The following is a 16,875-nucleotide window of genomic DNA, read 5'->3' as shown; positions in this document are numbered from 1 at the left end:
GCGCAGTACCCGGAAGCGGGGAATGGAGAGAGACCTTGGTGATGGGGAAAGGGGCGTGCGTGCGCTCGTGTGACGTCAGCGCGCATGTCCCGGAAGCGGCGCGGTGCGGTGGGAGAGGCGTGGTTGCCGGGGTGACGGGATGGGGAAGGAGCAAGAGCTACTGGAGGCCGCGCGAACCGGGAACCGGGCGGCCGTGGAAAAGCTGCTGGGCGGGAAGAGGCTGAGTGCGGGTCCCGGGGGAGGAGGAGGAGGCGGCACTGGAGGAGGGAGTGCGGCGACCAGTCACTCCCTGAGCAGCCTTTTGAGGTACTGTATCTATATACTTTATGCGGTGTGTATACTCTATCTACCCACTGATCAGCCTGTTGAGGTCATGTATTTATAAACTGTGTGTATAATATATATATATATATATATATTATACACACCCTGAGCAGTCTGCAGAAGCACTGTAGCTATATAGTGTGTGTGTGTGTGTGTGTGTATATGTAAATTATTACATCTGCACTAAAAACCCCACGAGAACACCTGCTACAATAGACAGAACCTACCACACGCATACACGCATACCACTAGTGGCCTCATTCAACCCTACCGTAGAGGGAATACGAAAAATAATCAAAGATCTGCAACCCATGCTGGCAGAGGATGTGACATTAAAAGACATCTTTCCCATTCTTGCGTTATGGCAACCACCAAACCTCAAACAGAAATTAGTCAACAGAAACCTTCATAACGAACTTAAAGGCACTGATAATGACACAAAACCGTGCAACAACTCACGTTGCAAACTCTGCAAACATATATGCCAAGATCTGACAGCCAGTCACAACCATGGAACACTCAATGTTAGAGGATCATACTGCTGCACATCCAGGAATGTGGTGTATATGATTCAGTGCAACAAATGTGACCAAGGATGCTACATTGGGGAAACCAGCCCAAAACTTCAAGGCAAAATGAATATGCACAGACACTCTATACTCCACCACAAAGGACATTCCATAAATAACCCCCACAGCATTTCCTTCCCCCTGTTCCTTGTCACCCTTTCATGACTTCAAACACTTTCTCACCCTACCTTATCTACAGTACATCTGTTTCCCCCCCCCCCTGCTTTCCCAAACACAGTTTTATCCATAGATTCTTATGTTAATCAGTATTGCGACCCGAGGAAGAGAGAACTCTCAAAAGCTTGTCCTATGACAAATTGACCAATGTGATGTGCAACTCCAAGTAATTTTTTCCTTGTGTTCTCATTAAAACTTATTACATATTTCTGACATACTCTTGTAGTAGAGCTTTGCTTTATAGACAGTGAGTGCTGGGACACCTTTGTATTTTATATATGACAAATTGTTAGTCCAAATAAAAAAAAAAGATATAGACACACACACACTTGTGAGCACATTCACATGTCTTAGACAGGTCTGCAACCCTGCCTTTCGACCATTATCACCTAGCATACAGTGCTCCCACTGCAGCAAGGGATTCTGGGAATGACATGCAAATGAGCACGTGTCACCTTTTTGCCTGGTGTGTGTGTGTGTGTGTGTGTGTGTGTGTGTGTATGTGTGTATGTGTGTATGTATATGTGTATATATACGCGCGCACGCATCTATATCCTACCTGGTGACCTTTCCTCTGCCCTGTCATCTCATCACATGTCTGGGTAGGAAATACTTCATGGTGATATATTTCAGACACAGATGCTGATAGACCTGGTGATATACATAAGACAATATAAACCTCTTTATTGTTCTGATTGTAGTCATTAATTTTTTAATCTATATTCTATATCAGAATGTGTTCACACGTGTATGTATGTGTATATATTTGTGAATATTGGTATGTATTTATAAACATAGGAGTGTAAATATGTATTACTGGTCGTTTTAAAAATGTGTAAATATGCTTTGTAAGAAGATTATGAAATATACTTGATGCAATCAACTGCCCCATTAACCACGTCACTTAGCTTATAGGTAGGACAGACCTTTTAACCCATTAAACACGTCACAGACAACAGTAAATGCAGCTGTAGACTGCATAATGTTATCAGGTACTGTATTCACTTTGCCCCAGATACCACTGCAATGTTTACCAATATACCCGAGTCCGCAGTGCCACATTCATAGGAATCTTGGAGTCATAGAGCACGCAGGCCTAGCTACGTCTCATCCTGCAGTCGCTGGTCAGGAAAAGGGGCGGGTGGGTGTTATCTGCCTGTTGCTCCTACATATAGGGGAAATGTCCTTTCTATGTTGTTTCCTGGAGACAGAGCATTGGCCTTTTGCTTTGGTGGCAGGCGACATCAAAACCTGTGTTTTTCTTGCCTTTCTTTCCAAAATGCTTTTGATCATGTGACACAAGACTTGGGTGGCATTAAAGCACAGTGGCATGTTTAATGGGTAAAGGGTCAGTCCCATGTAGGAGCAAAATGACATTCCTTTCATCCCTATCTCTCCTCTCCCAAATCTCCTCTCTCCAGCATCTGGCGTGGTCCCAACGTGAACTGTGTGGACAGCTCAGGATACACGCCCCTGCACCATGCCTCCCTCAACGGGCACAAGTAAGCTGCTCCCCCCTCTCCTCCAGCACTTCTATCTTCCTGATGGTAGATGTTGCTGGGTGTTTAGTGACATTACGGTTTACGTCCGTGATGTCAGAGCCCGTGACTCCTTGTGCTTCTCCCTCAGGAAGGATGTGAGGGGGTGTGTAGGATGTTTAATAATGTCATGGCTTGCTTGGTGATGTCACAGTTCTCGACCTTACTTATCTACACCTTCATGGAGGTACAAAAGTATTGGAGAATCTGTGCACCACCAGCATACCTTCTTCCTGTCACCTTCAGAGAGGTGACGTATCTGTTGTAGGCTAAGTGATGTCACAATCTTTATTAGGGATGTTACAGTTTGACTAAGTTGGAATGGGGGCTCTAGGATGTTGACTAATGTTACACTTGGGCCAGTGATGTCATGATCTATAAATTGACTGAGGGGTTGTATGATCTTTAGTGAGGTCACCCTCAGGCCGGTGATTTCAGCTAGACAGGTGATGGAGGGGGCTGTGGGATTTTGATGATGTTGTGCTCAGGCTGGTGATGTCATTTATGAACACCCGCATGGAGGGGCTGGAGGTACTTGTAAGTTTTTGTAGACTTAAACATTTTGCCCATAAAAATAGATACCGCCATAGTTACTTTACTTGTACTAGATGGAGAAACTTCTAAGCAATTCCTATGGATGTCCCTTAACTTACGCAGCTTGCCACACAAACCCGTCTGTTTAATAAGTACAGCTGGTCCTAAAAACTTGTAGTGTACTTGCTAAATAAGTACAGTTGGAGGGTATGTTTATGATGTCCTGCTCAGGCTGGTGTTGTCATGTTTGTACACCCACAGGGAGGTTGTGGAGGTTCTCCTGAGGAACGAAGCTGTGACGAACAGCGCAGACTGTAAGGGCTGCTTCCCCCTGCACCTTGCTGCCTGGAAAGGAGATGCACACATCGTCCGGCTGCTCATTCACCACGGACCCTCGCATGCCAAGGTCAACGAGCAGGTCAGATGAGTGGCTGCCCACCACTGCCCTAAAACCTCCATCTACAGGCCGGAAACCCCCCTTTCCTCCCTTCCCCAGACCATCACCTGACCCTCTCCATGGCCCTCAGACCTCTCCTCCCCCCCTCACAGAGGATTGAGCAAATGTAGTCTAATGATATGTAATATAATGCAGATATACACTGCCCTTCACCGGTATATACTCGCTACGATATGTACTGTTCAGTAAACAGTCATTTATACACACAGCTCTGCACAGGAATATGCACGCTTACAATGCTCTGCACTGTTCTGTGTTTGTGTCTGTGTGTTCTGTGTGTTTCTATCATGCGTCCTTTCAGAAGAAGTAGCAAAAGCAATAAAATCCATGAGGAATGGAAAGGCTCCCGGGGAAGATTCAATTACAACTGAAATCTTGAAAGAAGCTGGAGAAGAAGTACAAAAAATTATTGCAGAACTCTACATGCAGCTTGAAGAACGGGAATATTCCAGAGCAATGGCGTAATATCATAGTTATCCTCCTCCCACAAAGAAGACCTCAAGAGCTACAGACCATCCGGTCTACTTCCAATCACTTACAAGATTTTTACAAAGATACTTGCTGATCGGCTTCAACAGACCCTGGACTTTGCCCAATCTAGAGACCAAGCAGGATTTCGCAGTGGATATAACCCAATTGACCACATACAAGTTGTTGTATAAGAAGGGATTTCCTGAAGTAATGCACAAGATCTACCGCTCGGTTTATGATTTCGTAGATTACAAAAAAGCATTTGATTCTCCCTACACCCAGTGGTCCTAGATAAATGAAGACCGTATGTTGAAAAAGTGTAGATTGAATCTATAAAGAGCATTTATGTGAGTGCCACATCAACCATTACATTACATGAAGATACAAGCAAGATAATGAGGAGTGTGACAGGGAGACTGTATGTCATCAAAGCTTTTTTACAGAAATACTTGAATTGTTCGACATTGGGAAGAAAAAGGAATCAAAATCAATGTTGAATATTTAAGTCACCTATGATTTGCAGATGACGACATTTTTCTTTTTGCTACAATGCTGGATATTACCCGAAGAAACAGGAAAAATAATTTAATGGGTTCGAAACCAAACAAAGGTCTGTGATGTTATCACATAGGTGAAGATATTAAAATGGCAGTGGGCAGGACATTTAGCAAGAAGAAATGACCACCATTGCACAAAGATTGCCCTCAACTGGATTCCAAGAGAGATTAAAAGACCACGACCAAAAGTAAGCTGTGAAGATGAAATCAGAAAATGTGTTGTAGGAACGTGGAGAAGAGGTTGCAACCGCAGTACATGGAAGATCACTGGGCTTCATCCAGCAGTGGATCAAGAAGGGCTGAAGATGAATGTAGACACACAATCTCGCGTGTAAAAAAAAAAATGCTCATGTGTAAACACACACATGTTCATAAATTAACCTGCACATGTGCAGAAATTTGCGCACATAAATTCATGTTCTCGCGCTCAAGTTCACGCGCACGTGCATAGGTTTGTGTGCATAGACGCGCATAAATTCACTGGCCGCGCACGTCCTCACACGTGCACTCAGATGGGCGTGCATAATTTCTTATAGGTGCATAGGTTCAGACACACACGCCTGCGCGCGAACACTGATTTCTGCATGTGTATAGATATGGCGGTGCGGGTAACTTCTGCTCCCCTCCTTCACTCATCACCTGCTTTTGTTTTTCTTTCCTAAAAAGCGTGTACGTTTGCGCACGTGTGCATAGCTACGTGCACTCGGACGTCCATAAGTTGGACGGGGGTGCGCATCCTCACGCGGAAGGGCGCGAGTTCACTGGCGCACACGTCCTCACACGCAGACAGTCGAGCATGGGCGCCCAAGTTCTCGGATGTGCATAGGTACAGCACCAAACATTCATAAATACACACGTAAATGTCCATACGACGTGCCCATGCCCGTGCGCGCAAATGCCCATAGGCACACGTACGTGCAAATGCCCGCACGCACGCACTAATTTCTATATGAGCATAGATATGGCAGTGCGGGTAACCTGCTCCCCTCCTTGAATCTGCTTTTGTTTTTCTTTCAAAAAAGCGCATAAGTTTGCGCACGTGTGTATGAATTCACGTTCTCGCGCTCCAATTCACGCGCACATTAATAGGTTCGGGCACTCGGACGTACATAAGTTTGCTGGGCGCACGCATAAGTTTGCTGGGCGTGCATGCGCTGAAGTTGGCCGGGTGTGCGCATTGTCGCACAAGTTCACTGGCTGCTGTCAAGCGCATAAGTTCACTGGCGTACACTTCCACGCAGAAATTTGGGGACGGCGCCTAAGTTCTAGCGTACTCGGACATGCATAGGTACAGCACAAAACATTCGGAAATACCTGTACGAACGCGCGCCCGCGCAAATGCCCGGTCGACACGCGCGCACTTACCCCTACGTACACACTGATTTCTCTGAGTATAGATATAGCGGTGCAGGTAACCTCTGTTCCCCTCCTTCACTCATCTGCTTTTGTTTTTCCATTGAAAGCGCATTAGTTTGCGCACGTGTGCATAAAGTCACGTTCTCGCGCTCAAGTTCATGCGCACGTTAATAGGTTTGTGCACTCGGACGTGCATAAGTTTGCTGGGTGCGTGCATAAATTGGCTGGGCGCGTGTGTGTGCACGAGTTGGCCGGGTGTGCGCATCCTCTCATGCGGACGGGCGCAAGCTCACTGCCCGCGCATAAGTTTACTTGCGCACACGTCCTCGCACACTTCCTCACACACGCAGACATTCGGGGATGGGCGCCTAAGGCCTCGTTCAGGGTGCCAGAGGCAGGAGTTGGAGGGCGGGCGGGCGTTCGCGAGGGCGGGCGGCAGTCTGCTGGGCGATGTGTGTTCATCCTCCCAGCAGACTTTTTCAGGAGTTGAGGAGGCAGGGCGGGGCTTAGGGATCCAAGTTGCAGTCATGAAATCATTCTCAAGAATGATTTCATTGGCTGCCGAGGTCCCTGTGACGCTGCTGCAGCTTCAAAAAACGAATTTTTTGTTTATTGAAACTGTAGCCAGCGTCAACTCCGTACTTCGGAGACAGGGCAGCTGCTACCCTGACAACCAGTATTCAATTTGAATACATTGTGTCCCACGGCAGCTCGCACGTAAGCACGCCCTCCCTCCGAAGCCTGCACCCTGAACGAGGCCTTAGGCTTGTCCATAGTGAAAGCGCAACAGTGCCATTTGCCTCAATCGCGCTTTCCTCTCCTAAGTTGTGTGGACTGTAGTTTTTGGAAAGCGAGCGAGGGGGTCGATGTGGTCATGATGTGGGGGGGCGTGTCAAGGAAGGGTCATGCATGAGAACATGCCTTTAGCAAATAATAAAATGCACAATGCCATGCAATTTACAGTAGTATTATGTGTTATATCTATATCTCATAGATTTTAAGTTATGGTGGGTGAAAAAGGCGACAGAAAACCTCCACTGTTTGCATATAGCCAATAAAGAATATCACTTGTGAGCACATTCACGTCTTAGACAGGTCTGCAACCCTGCCTTTCAACCATTATCACCTAGCATATAGTGCTCCCACTCAGCAAGGGATTCTGGGAAATGACAATCAAATGAGCACACAATGCGTCACCTTTTGCCTGGAATATCCATTTCTGTCGCCTTTTTCACCCACCATAACTTAAAGTATGGTAAACCTACCCAGCCTAGAAATATTTCAAAGCAAGTATAAACCAACCTCACTGATGATACCCATCAAGGTTGAAACATGTCTGTGAGTGGTTTAAACTTGCTTTGCTAGTCCCATGCTGTGTTTAAAAGCTGTGTGAACGGCGATGCATCAGCTTAAATGGGCTCCATGTGAATGGATATTCCAGGCAAATGGTGACAGTGTGCTCATTTGCATGTCATTTCCCAGAATCCCTTGCTGCAGTGGGAGCACTGTATGCGAGGTGATAATGGTTGAAAGGCAGGGTTGCAGACGTGTGCGTGCGCACATGCGCACATGCGCACATGCCTTGTTAAAAATGTTTTTTTTTTTTATATATATAAAATGTAATGCATTGAAATAAGCATTGTACACTACAAAAAATAAATACATTAACAATTCTATACAAGTAATGGACAATACATCAGAAATTTCTCTCCATAAAATATCATTGATATTTCTGTCACGGTATGAATTAAAGGTTCACGTTTGTTAACCTCAGATATCAAATTTCCAATAGTTGAGTTGCCCGTATTCTCACAGCAAGCAGCACAACGCAACTGACAAAGTAATTTGAACAGTATGCAGGCAGAATGGCTTACTACATTTTCATTGGCAGTCCAGGCTGTCTCGCTGCAATAGCAAACATGTTTGTCTTCTCTGCTTTTGGTAACCTTGTATCTCACGTGCAAGCTCGCGCTCACTGGCCATGCGCTTTGGAATACACACGTTTGTTTGTAGCACGAGCTATGTAGCTTGCTGCTCGCTCTATATCTTGCACTATGGGCGAGGCCTAAGTTCTCGCACACTCTGACGTGCATAGGTACAGCACCAAACATTTATAAATACACACACGTAAATACACGTGCGCACACTGATTTCTGTATGAGTATAGATATGGCGTTGCGGGTAACCTCTGCTTCCCTCCTTCACTCATCACCTGCTTTTGTTTTTCTTTCTGTTTTCTTCTCTTTTTTTTTCTCCCTCCTTTTTGTAGAATGTCCCAGAAGTGAAAAAGTATGGCCCCTTCCATCCATATGTGAATGCCAAGGTGTGTACGCCCCTTCCATCCATATGTGAATGCCAAGGTGTGTACGCCCCCTCCCTGCCCCTTCCATCCTTATATGAATGCCAAGGTGTGTATGCCCCTCCCTGCCCCTTCCATCCTCATGTGAATGCCAAGGTGTGTGCACCCCCTCCCTGCCCCATCCATCCTCATGTGAATGCCAAGGTGTGTACGCCCCCTCCCTGCCCCTTCCATCCATATGTGAATGCCAAGGTGTGTACGCCCCCTCCCTGCCCCTTCCATCCATATGTGAATGCCAAGGTGTGTACGCCCCCTCCCTGCCCCTTCCATCCATATGTGAATGCCAAGGTGTGTACGCCCCCTCCCTGCCCCTTCCATCCTTATGTGAATGCCAAGGTGTGTACGCCCCCTCCCTGCCCCTTCCATCCTCATGTGAATGCCAAGGTGTGTGCACCCCCTCCCTGCCCCATCCATCCTCATGTGAATGCCAAGGTGTGTGCGCCTCCTCCCTGCCCCATCCATCCTTATGTGAATGCCAAGGTGTGTGCACCCCCTCCCTGCCCCATCCATTCTCATGTGAATGCCATGGTGTGTGCGCCCCCTCCCTGCCCCTTCCATCCTCATGTGAATGCCAAGGTGTGTATGCCCCTCCCTGCCCCTTCCATCCTCATGTGAATGCCAAGGTGTGTACGCCCCTCCCTGCCCCTTCCATCCTTATGTGAATGCCAAGGTGTGTATGCCCCTCCCTGCCCCTTCCATCCTCATGTGAATGCCAAGGTGTGTGCGCCCCCTCCCTGCCCCTTCCATCCATATGTGAATGCCAAGGTGTGTATGCCCCTCCCTGCCCCTTCCATCCTCATGTGAATGCCAAGGTGTGTATGCCCCTCCCTGCCCCTTCCATCCATATGTGAATGCCAAGGTGTGTATGCCCCTCCCTGCCCCTTCCATCCTCATGTGAATGCCAAGGTGTGTGTGCCCCTCCCTGCCCCTTCCATCCATATGTGAATGCCAAGGTGTGTATGCCCCTCCCTGCCCCTTCCATCCTCATGTGAATGCCAAGGTGTGTGCGCCCCCTCCCTGCCCCATCCATCCTCATGTGAATGCCAAGGTGTGTGCGCCCCCTCCCTGCCCCATCCATCCTCATGTGAATGCCAAGGTGTGTATGCCCCCTCCCTGCCCCATCCATCCTCATGTGAATGCCAAGGTGTGTACGCCCCCTCCCTGCCCCTTCCATCCTTATGTGAATGCCAAGGTGTGTGCGCCCCCTCCCTGCCCCTTCCATCCTCATGTGAATGCCAAGGTGTGTGCGCCCCCTCCCTGCCCCTTCCATCCTCATGTGAATGCCAAGGTGTGTGCGCCCCCTCCCTTCCCCTTCCATCCTCATGTGAATGCCAAGGTGTGTGCGCCCCCTCCCTGCCCCTTCCATCCTCATGTGAATGCCAAGGTGTGTGCGCCCCCTCCCTGCCCCTTCCATCCTTATGTGAATGCCAAGGTGTGTGCGCCCCCTCCCTGCCCCATCCATCCTCATGTGAATGCCAAGGTGTGTATGCCCCTTCCCTGCCCCTTCCATCCATATGTGAATGCCAAGGTGTGTGCGCCCCCTCCCTGCCCCATCCATCCTTATGTGAATGCCAAGGTGTGTGCGCCCCCTCCCTGCCCCATCCATCCTCATGTGAATGCCAAGGTGTGTACGCCCCCTCCCTGCCCCTTCCATCCTCATGTGAATGCCAAGGTGTGTGCGCCCCCTCCCTGCCCCATCCATCCTCATGTGAATGCCAAGGTGTGTACGCCCCCTCCCTGCCCCTTCCATCCTCATGTGAATGCCAAGGTGTGTGCGCCCCCTCCCTGCCCCTTCCATCCTTATGTGAATGCCAAGGTGTGTGCGCCCCCTCCCTGCCCCATCCATCCTCATGTGAATGCCAAGGTGTGTGCGCCCCCTCCCTGCCCCATCCATCCTCATGTGAATGCCAAGGTGTGTGCGCCCCCTCCCTGCCCCTTCCATCCATATGTGAATGCCAAGGTGTGTATGCCCCCTCCCTGCCCCTTCCATCCATATGTGAATGCCAAGGTGTGTGCGCCCCCTCCCTGCCCCTTCCATCCTCATGTGAATGCCAAGGTGTGTGCGCCCCCTCCCTGCCCCATCCATCCTCATGTGAATGCCAAGGTGTGTGCGCCCCCTCCCTGCCCCATCCATCCTCATGTGAATGCCAAGGTGTGTGCGCCCCCTCCCTGCCCCTTCCATCCATATGTGAATGCCAAGGTGTGTATGCCCCCTCCCTGCCCCTTCCATCCATATGTGAATGCCAAGGTGTGTACGCCCCCTCCCTGCCCCTTCCATCCTTATGTGAATGCCAAGGTGTGTACGCCCCCTCCCTGCCCCTTCCATCCTCATGTGAATGCCAAGGTGTGTGCGCCCCCTCCCTGCCCCTTCCATCCATATGTGAATGCCAAGGTGTGTATGCCCCTCCCTGCCCCATCCATCCTCATGTGAATGCCAAGGTGTGTATGCCCCCTCCCTGCCCCTTCCATCCTTATGTGAATGCCAAGGTGTGTGCGCCCCCTCCCTGCCCCATCCATCCTCATGTGAATGCCAAGGTGTGTGCACCCCCTCCCTGCCCCTTCCATCCTCATGTGAATGCCAAGGTGTGTGCGCCCCCTCCCTGCCCCATCCATCCTCATGTGAATGCCAAGGTGTGTGCGCCCCCTCCCTGCCCCTTCCATCCTCATGTGAATGCCAAGGTGTGTGCGCCTCCTCCCTGCCCCATCCATCCTCATGTGAATGCCAAGGTGTGTGCGCCCCCTCCCTGCCCCATCCATCCTCATGTGAATGCCAAGGTGTGTACGCACCCTCCCTGCCCCTTCCATCCTTATGTGAATGCCAAGGTGTGTGCGCCCCCTCCCTGCCCCATCCATCCTCATGTGAATGCCAAGGTGTGTGCGCCTCCTCCCTGCCCCATCCTCATGTGAATGTCAAGGTGTGTGCGCCCCCTCCCTGCCCCATCCATCCTCATGTGAATGCCAAGGTGTGTATGCCCCCTCCCTGCCCCATCCATCCTCATGTGAATGCCAAGGTGTGTATGCCCCCTCCCTGCCCCTTCCATCCTCATGTGAATGCCAAGGTGTGTACGCCCCCTCCCTGCCCCTTCCATCCATATGTGAATGCCAAGGTGTGTGCGCCCCCTCCCTGCCCCTTCCATCCTCATGTGAATGCCAAGGTGTGTGCGCCCCCTCCCTGCCCCTTCCATCCATATGTGAATGCCAAGGTGTGTACGCCCCCTCCCTGCCCCTTCCATCCTCATGTGAATGCCAAGGTGTGTACGCCCCCTCCCTGCCCCTTCCATCCTCATGTGTATGCCCCCTCCCTGCTCCTTCCATCCTCATGTGAATGCCAATGTATTTGCTGCCTATCTCTCTCCCCTTAGTCCCACTATTTTTGTGTGTGTGTGTGTTCGTGCTTGTTTATCCTTTGTTTAAAGATATGTGCCTTCTGCCACCTCCCCCTGCCAGTGTGTTCCCCCCTATCCTATGTTAATGTGTGCAACCTTTGCCTCCCTCTCCATCAAACACCCTTCCGGTGTGTTCCATCTATCCTTTGTGCCCCTAGCTACTCATGCCTCTTTCCATTGTGCCCAGTTATCCTTTATGCCATCCTGTGTGCCCCATGCCTCCCTCTCCTGTCACTCAACCTTGGAAATGTGTGTTCTGTTCTGCCTTCTCAGCCACTTCCTGCTTTGTGATCTTATGTAATCGTGTTTCTCCTGCCCCATCCCTCGCATGAATGCCAAGGGGTCGTGTGTCCCTGGCCAGTCTTCTTCCTCTCCCGGGTCTGTACCCCCTTCGTTCCGCTCGCAGTCTTTTCTCTCACGGTGCTCTTTTTTTTTTTAGTTTTCTACCCCAAGGCTTTTGTGCATGTGACGCAATGCTGGGGTGACATTGAAGCAAAGTGACAATGACCTGTTTGAGTTAAAGGATCAGTCCAACATAGTTAAGTGACCTAATGACAGTGATATGTTTAATGGGTTAAACCAGGGTTTCTCCACTCGAGTCCTCAAGACCCCCAACGGGTCAGGTTTTCAGGATATCCCTTCTTCAGCACAGGTGGCTCAATCAGTCCCTGCTCAATCTTGGACTGAGCCTCTGAGCCACCTGTGCTGAAGTTAAGATATCCTGGGCCTGTTGGGGGGCTTGAGGACTGCAGTGGAGAACACTTGAATTAAACGGTTGGTGTACAGTGTGGATAGGGGGGTAAAAATGTGTCCCTTCCCCCCCCCAGAACAATGACAATGAGACCGCTCTGCACTGCGCTGCACAGTATGGGCACACAGAGGTGGTGCGGGTACTGTTGGAGGAACTGACGGATCCCACGATGCGCAACCACAAGATGGAGACGCCACTGGACCTTGCGGCGCTGTACGGGCGCCTAGAGGTGGTGAAGCTGCTGATCAATGCCCACCCCAATCTGCTGAGTTGCTGCTACACGCGCAAACACACGCCACTGCACCTGGCTGCTCGCAATGGTCACCGCACGGTTGTTAGGGTGTTGCTGGACGCGGCTATGGACATCAACTGCCAGGTATCTTCCCCATCCCATAGTTGGCGTCTGTCCTCATATGTCTGGCACATCTTCTCTGCCCACTCTGTACGTGATAGCTGGGAGGTTTCCTGTCCTGCGCCCTTTTATTTTCGTGCTTCCTTTCCTCTTGTCTTCCCATCTGACTTGCTTCTCTCTCTTGCGCGCTCTCTCTCGCGCCTCTCTCTCTCGCGCCTCTCTCTCTCGCGCGCGCTCTCTCGCATCTGTGGGTGTTTAGTGGGCGTTTCTCAGCCTGTGGCAAGTGTAGATATAGTCTGCAGCCAATTCTGCTGTGGGTTCATCTTCTCCCAGGAGGATCGCAATTTTTTTTTGGTTCTCTTCTGTATTGTTAAAGTTCTGGTTAAGAGCTGTGAGTTTCTCCAGGTGGGCACTCCTCACTTCAGAGTATTGTGGGCAACACAGCAGGAAGTGTTTTTCATCTTCTACCTCTCCTAGCTCACATCGCTGGCACAGTCTCATCTCCCGGGGCTTCCAGTTCTCTCTGTGTCTGCCTGTTTCTATTTCCAGGCTGTGGGCACTCATTCTGTACTGGCCGAAGGTCTGTCTCTGCTTTGGGTCTTTTACCTTCAGTAGGTAGGGTGCCAGAGTGTATTCTCTCTGTAGGCTGTGGTAGGTCTCCAGCTTCTTTGAGCGCCGGATATAATTTTCCCACATAGTCACATACTGCTTCTTCATTTCACTGGCGATTTGAGTTGATTTGTTTTTTCGACAGGTTGTTGATCTGTGTGGGGTTTTGTTCTTGGAGTGAGAGGACAAGTCGTTTGATGGCACAGGGTTTAGTGAGGAGGTCCTGTTTTTTCATTGCACTGTAGCAGTAAGACTGTGGATGGCTGTTTAGGTGGGCCCAGAATGTCAGTGCTCTCCTCTGTACAGTGAGCAGTAGAGGAAAGCGGCCCAGCTCAGCCCGGCATGCATTGTTTGATGTACTCCTGTGTACTTGGAGAGGGTGTTTTCAGAATTCCAGGTGCAGTATTACGGTTGGGCTGGTATCCCATTTTGTGGAGTCTGGGTATGTCGCAGCACCCCAAACCTCGCTGCCATATAGAAGGATGGGTGTGATGATGCTGTTGAATATTTTCATCCAGATTCTTATTGGTGGTTTGAGGTGGTACAGCTGTTTCCTTATTGCATAGAATGCTCTGCGGGCCTTCTCCTTCAGTGTATTTATGGCCAAGTGGAATTTCCCTGATGAGCTGATTGTTAGACCAAGGTATGCGTAGCTCGCTGTCTGTTCTAGTGCAGTCATTCAGTGTGAATTGCGATATGGTTGGATGTTTTTTTTATTTTTATTTTAGATTTTTTCTGGAATACCATTATTTCGTTTTTTTTTCTAGGTTCAGAGTGCCCAGGACTGGCTGAATTTTTCTAGTATTGCCAGTTTCTGTGGAGGCCTTGTTCTGTTGGAGACAGCAGGAGCAGGTCGTCTGCGTATAGTAGAGATTTAATCTCTGTTCCAGCCAAGTGGAGCCCAGGTGCTGAGGAGGATCCTAGGGCTGCTGCAAGCTCATTGATGTATTTGTTAAAAAATGTGGGACTCAGGCTACATCCCTGTCTAACTTCACGGCCTTGATGGAAGAAGTCCGTCCTTTTGTTATTAACTTTCACGCAGCTTTTGTTTTCAGAGTACATACTTTTTATGGTGTCGTATGTTCTCCCCTCTATTCCGCTTTCTAGTATTTTCAGCAATAGACTTGGATGCCAGATGGAGTCGAAGGCTTTTTTAAAGTCCACAAAGCAAGCAAAGATTTTGCCCTTGCTGGTGTTGTGGACGTGTTTATTGATCAGGCTGTGTAGGGTGTAGATGTGATCCGTGGTGCGGTGATTTGACAGTACACTCTGCTCTGTCAGGAAGGTGCGGATTCTGCTTTTCAAGATGCTGTTTAGCAGTTTCCCCAGGATGCTGCTGACACAGATGCCGCTGTAATTGGATGGGTCCAGCCTGTGTCCTTTCTTGTGGAAAGGGGTTATCAGTCCTTTGTTCCACAGTTCAGGGAAGTAGCCAGTAGTAAGGACCAGGTTGAACATTTTCAGTAGAGCTTGTATAGATGGATTGCTATACTTCAGCATCTCAGGTAGAATGCCATCTGATCCACTGGCTTTCTTGGTTTTTATTCGTTTTCTTTTTTTCTTTTATTTCCTGGATTTAGATTGGTATGTTTGGGGGGGAGGGGGGGAGCCAGGGAGCCAGGTCAGGTGTCTGTTCTGTTTTCATCCAATGCTTCTTCAATTCTTTCTGGTTTTGTTTTTTCTTTCTTAGGCCAGGTCCCCGCTGGCTACTGCAGCGCCCGCTGTGGCGGACGCTGCAGTGACAAGAGCTGCCCCTCAATGGGGCCGGGCCCGGGGTGAGGGGTGGGGGGGGGGGGGGCTGCCGCGCTGCATGGTGAGTTTTTCCAGCCTGCTAGAAAATTGTGAGGGCAACTAGTGACAGAGCGCTAGGCCACGCCCCTCGGTGATTCAGCCAATGAGGGCGAACCTGCCGGTTGATGCCACGTCCCTCGTCACGCACCCCCTGCAGCTCTCTGCCGACCGGGGAATTCGGCTGCATGCCCCGCCAGCCTCGCAGGCGCGCGTGCAGCGCAGGCACTGGGGCTGTAGCCTTAGGCTACGGCCCCGGTAACTCAGCTGTAACGCGCTCCCCGCGCTTTTGGCGGCGCATGCAGCCGATTACCTGGTCTGCAGGGAGCTGCAGGAAGAGAGACCGGGGGGGGGCGTGGCGGAGGAGTGACGGGGGCGCGGCCATGACGTCACCCGGCAGGTTCGCCCTCATTGGCTGAACCGCCGGGGGGCGTGCCTAATCGCTCGACGCGATTCCTGCTCTCAATTCTATTGAGAGCAGGAGAAGATCTCGCGCGAGCGCTGCGGCCCCCCCTTGCAGCGGGCCCGGCGCCGTTGCGGGGAGGGCTCTCGTGCGCGCAGCGTCCGCCACAGCGGACGCTGTAGTAGGCAGCGGGGGCAAGGCCTTAGGGTGTGCCTGTAGTGCTTCAGGTGTTGGTGGTACCTTATTCGTAGTTGTGTATTGTTTGGGTCTCTGTATTTTTGGTTTGATATTGTTCGCAGGCTTTTTCTAAGGGTGTTGCATTCTTTATTAATCCAGACAATATAAGAGAAATGCTGCACACCTCAAAAAGAAAAGTAATAATACAGTTACCGGTGCTCCAGTGTTTGCACGAAAGCCTGCAATCAGATGAACAAAGGAACATAGGGCACAACGGGTTTAGCAAATCAAACTCATTTATTGAGCCAACACTGATTTGCTAAACCCGTTGCATTCTTTATCAAACCATTTTTCTTTGATGTTGGCGTTTGTTGTTGGTCTGGTAGGACTAGTTTTTTTTCAGATTTGATTTTCTTGCTATTAGATGGAATATTTTGTTGAGATTCCTTACTGCCAAGTTTACTCTGTTTGCTCTGCTTGTAATTTCTGTTCTGGAAGCTTTAGAGTAGGTTTCCTACTTTTGAGCTGTTGATTGTTCCTGTGCATGTCGCAAGGCTCTGTTTTGTCCATTTGTAGGTGGCTTTCAGACTTTAAAGGTTTGATGTTTTTTTGTGTGTTTTGCTTGGTTAGTTGGTCTGGTCTCTTCATAAAGAGCAGGGTTTGATTGTGGTCTGATAGGGGTGATGCTGGTGTGACTCTGAAAGCACTGAAGGCTTGTGGGTCTATATCAGTGATTGCGTAATCCACTACGCTGCTGCCCCGCACAGAGCTGTATGTGTATCTACCCAAAGAGTCCCCCCTTGTCCGTCCATTGATGATGTACAGTCACAGACCGCGACACAAGTTTAGGAGCTCTTTACCGTTCTTGTTTATTGCGCTTTCGTAGCTGGTTCTTTGGCGTGTCACAGAGCTATGACAGCATGTGCCATTTCCAAAGATTTAGTTATTACCCTCTGTAGATATGTAGTCCTGTCCTGGCGTTGGGGTCTCCACATATCAGCACTTTACCCAGGGTCTGAAAGTGGATTGCCTGTGTCAGGAGGATCTCGAAGATGTCTGGCTTGTAT

General features: G+C 49.8%; 1 protein-coding gene across 1 annotated transcript; it reads left to right on the top strand.

Annotated features, from left to right (window-relative positions):
* LOC142483327 (ankyrin repeat and SAM domain-containing protein 1A-like) lies at positions 1 to 13,028 on the top strand (the record flags this gene model as incomplete). The annotated part of the gene is made up of 5 exons (XM_075583428.1): positions 1 to 306; positions 2,492 to 2,572; positions 3,404 to 3,560; positions 8,253 to 8,306; positions 12,556 to 13,028. Coding segments are annotated over exons 1-5 (932 nt in total), but the record flags the coding sequence as incomplete, so codon positions are not given.
* Between the last annotated feature and the right edge of the window lie 3,847 nt (positions 13,029 to 16,875).

The sequence above is a fragment of the Ascaphus truei genome, unplaced genomic scaffold, assembly GCF_040206685.1.
Source record: "Ascaphus truei isolate aAscTru1 unplaced genomic scaffold, aAscTru1.hap1 HAP1_SCAFFOLD_3208, whole genome shotgun sequence".
Lineage (NCBI taxonomy): Eukaryota > Metazoa > Chordata > Amphibia > Anura > Ascaphidae > Ascaphus > Ascaphus truei.
The sequence above is the reverse complement of the archived record's forward strand: the minus strand, read 5'-3'. Positions and strand labels throughout refer to the sequence as shown.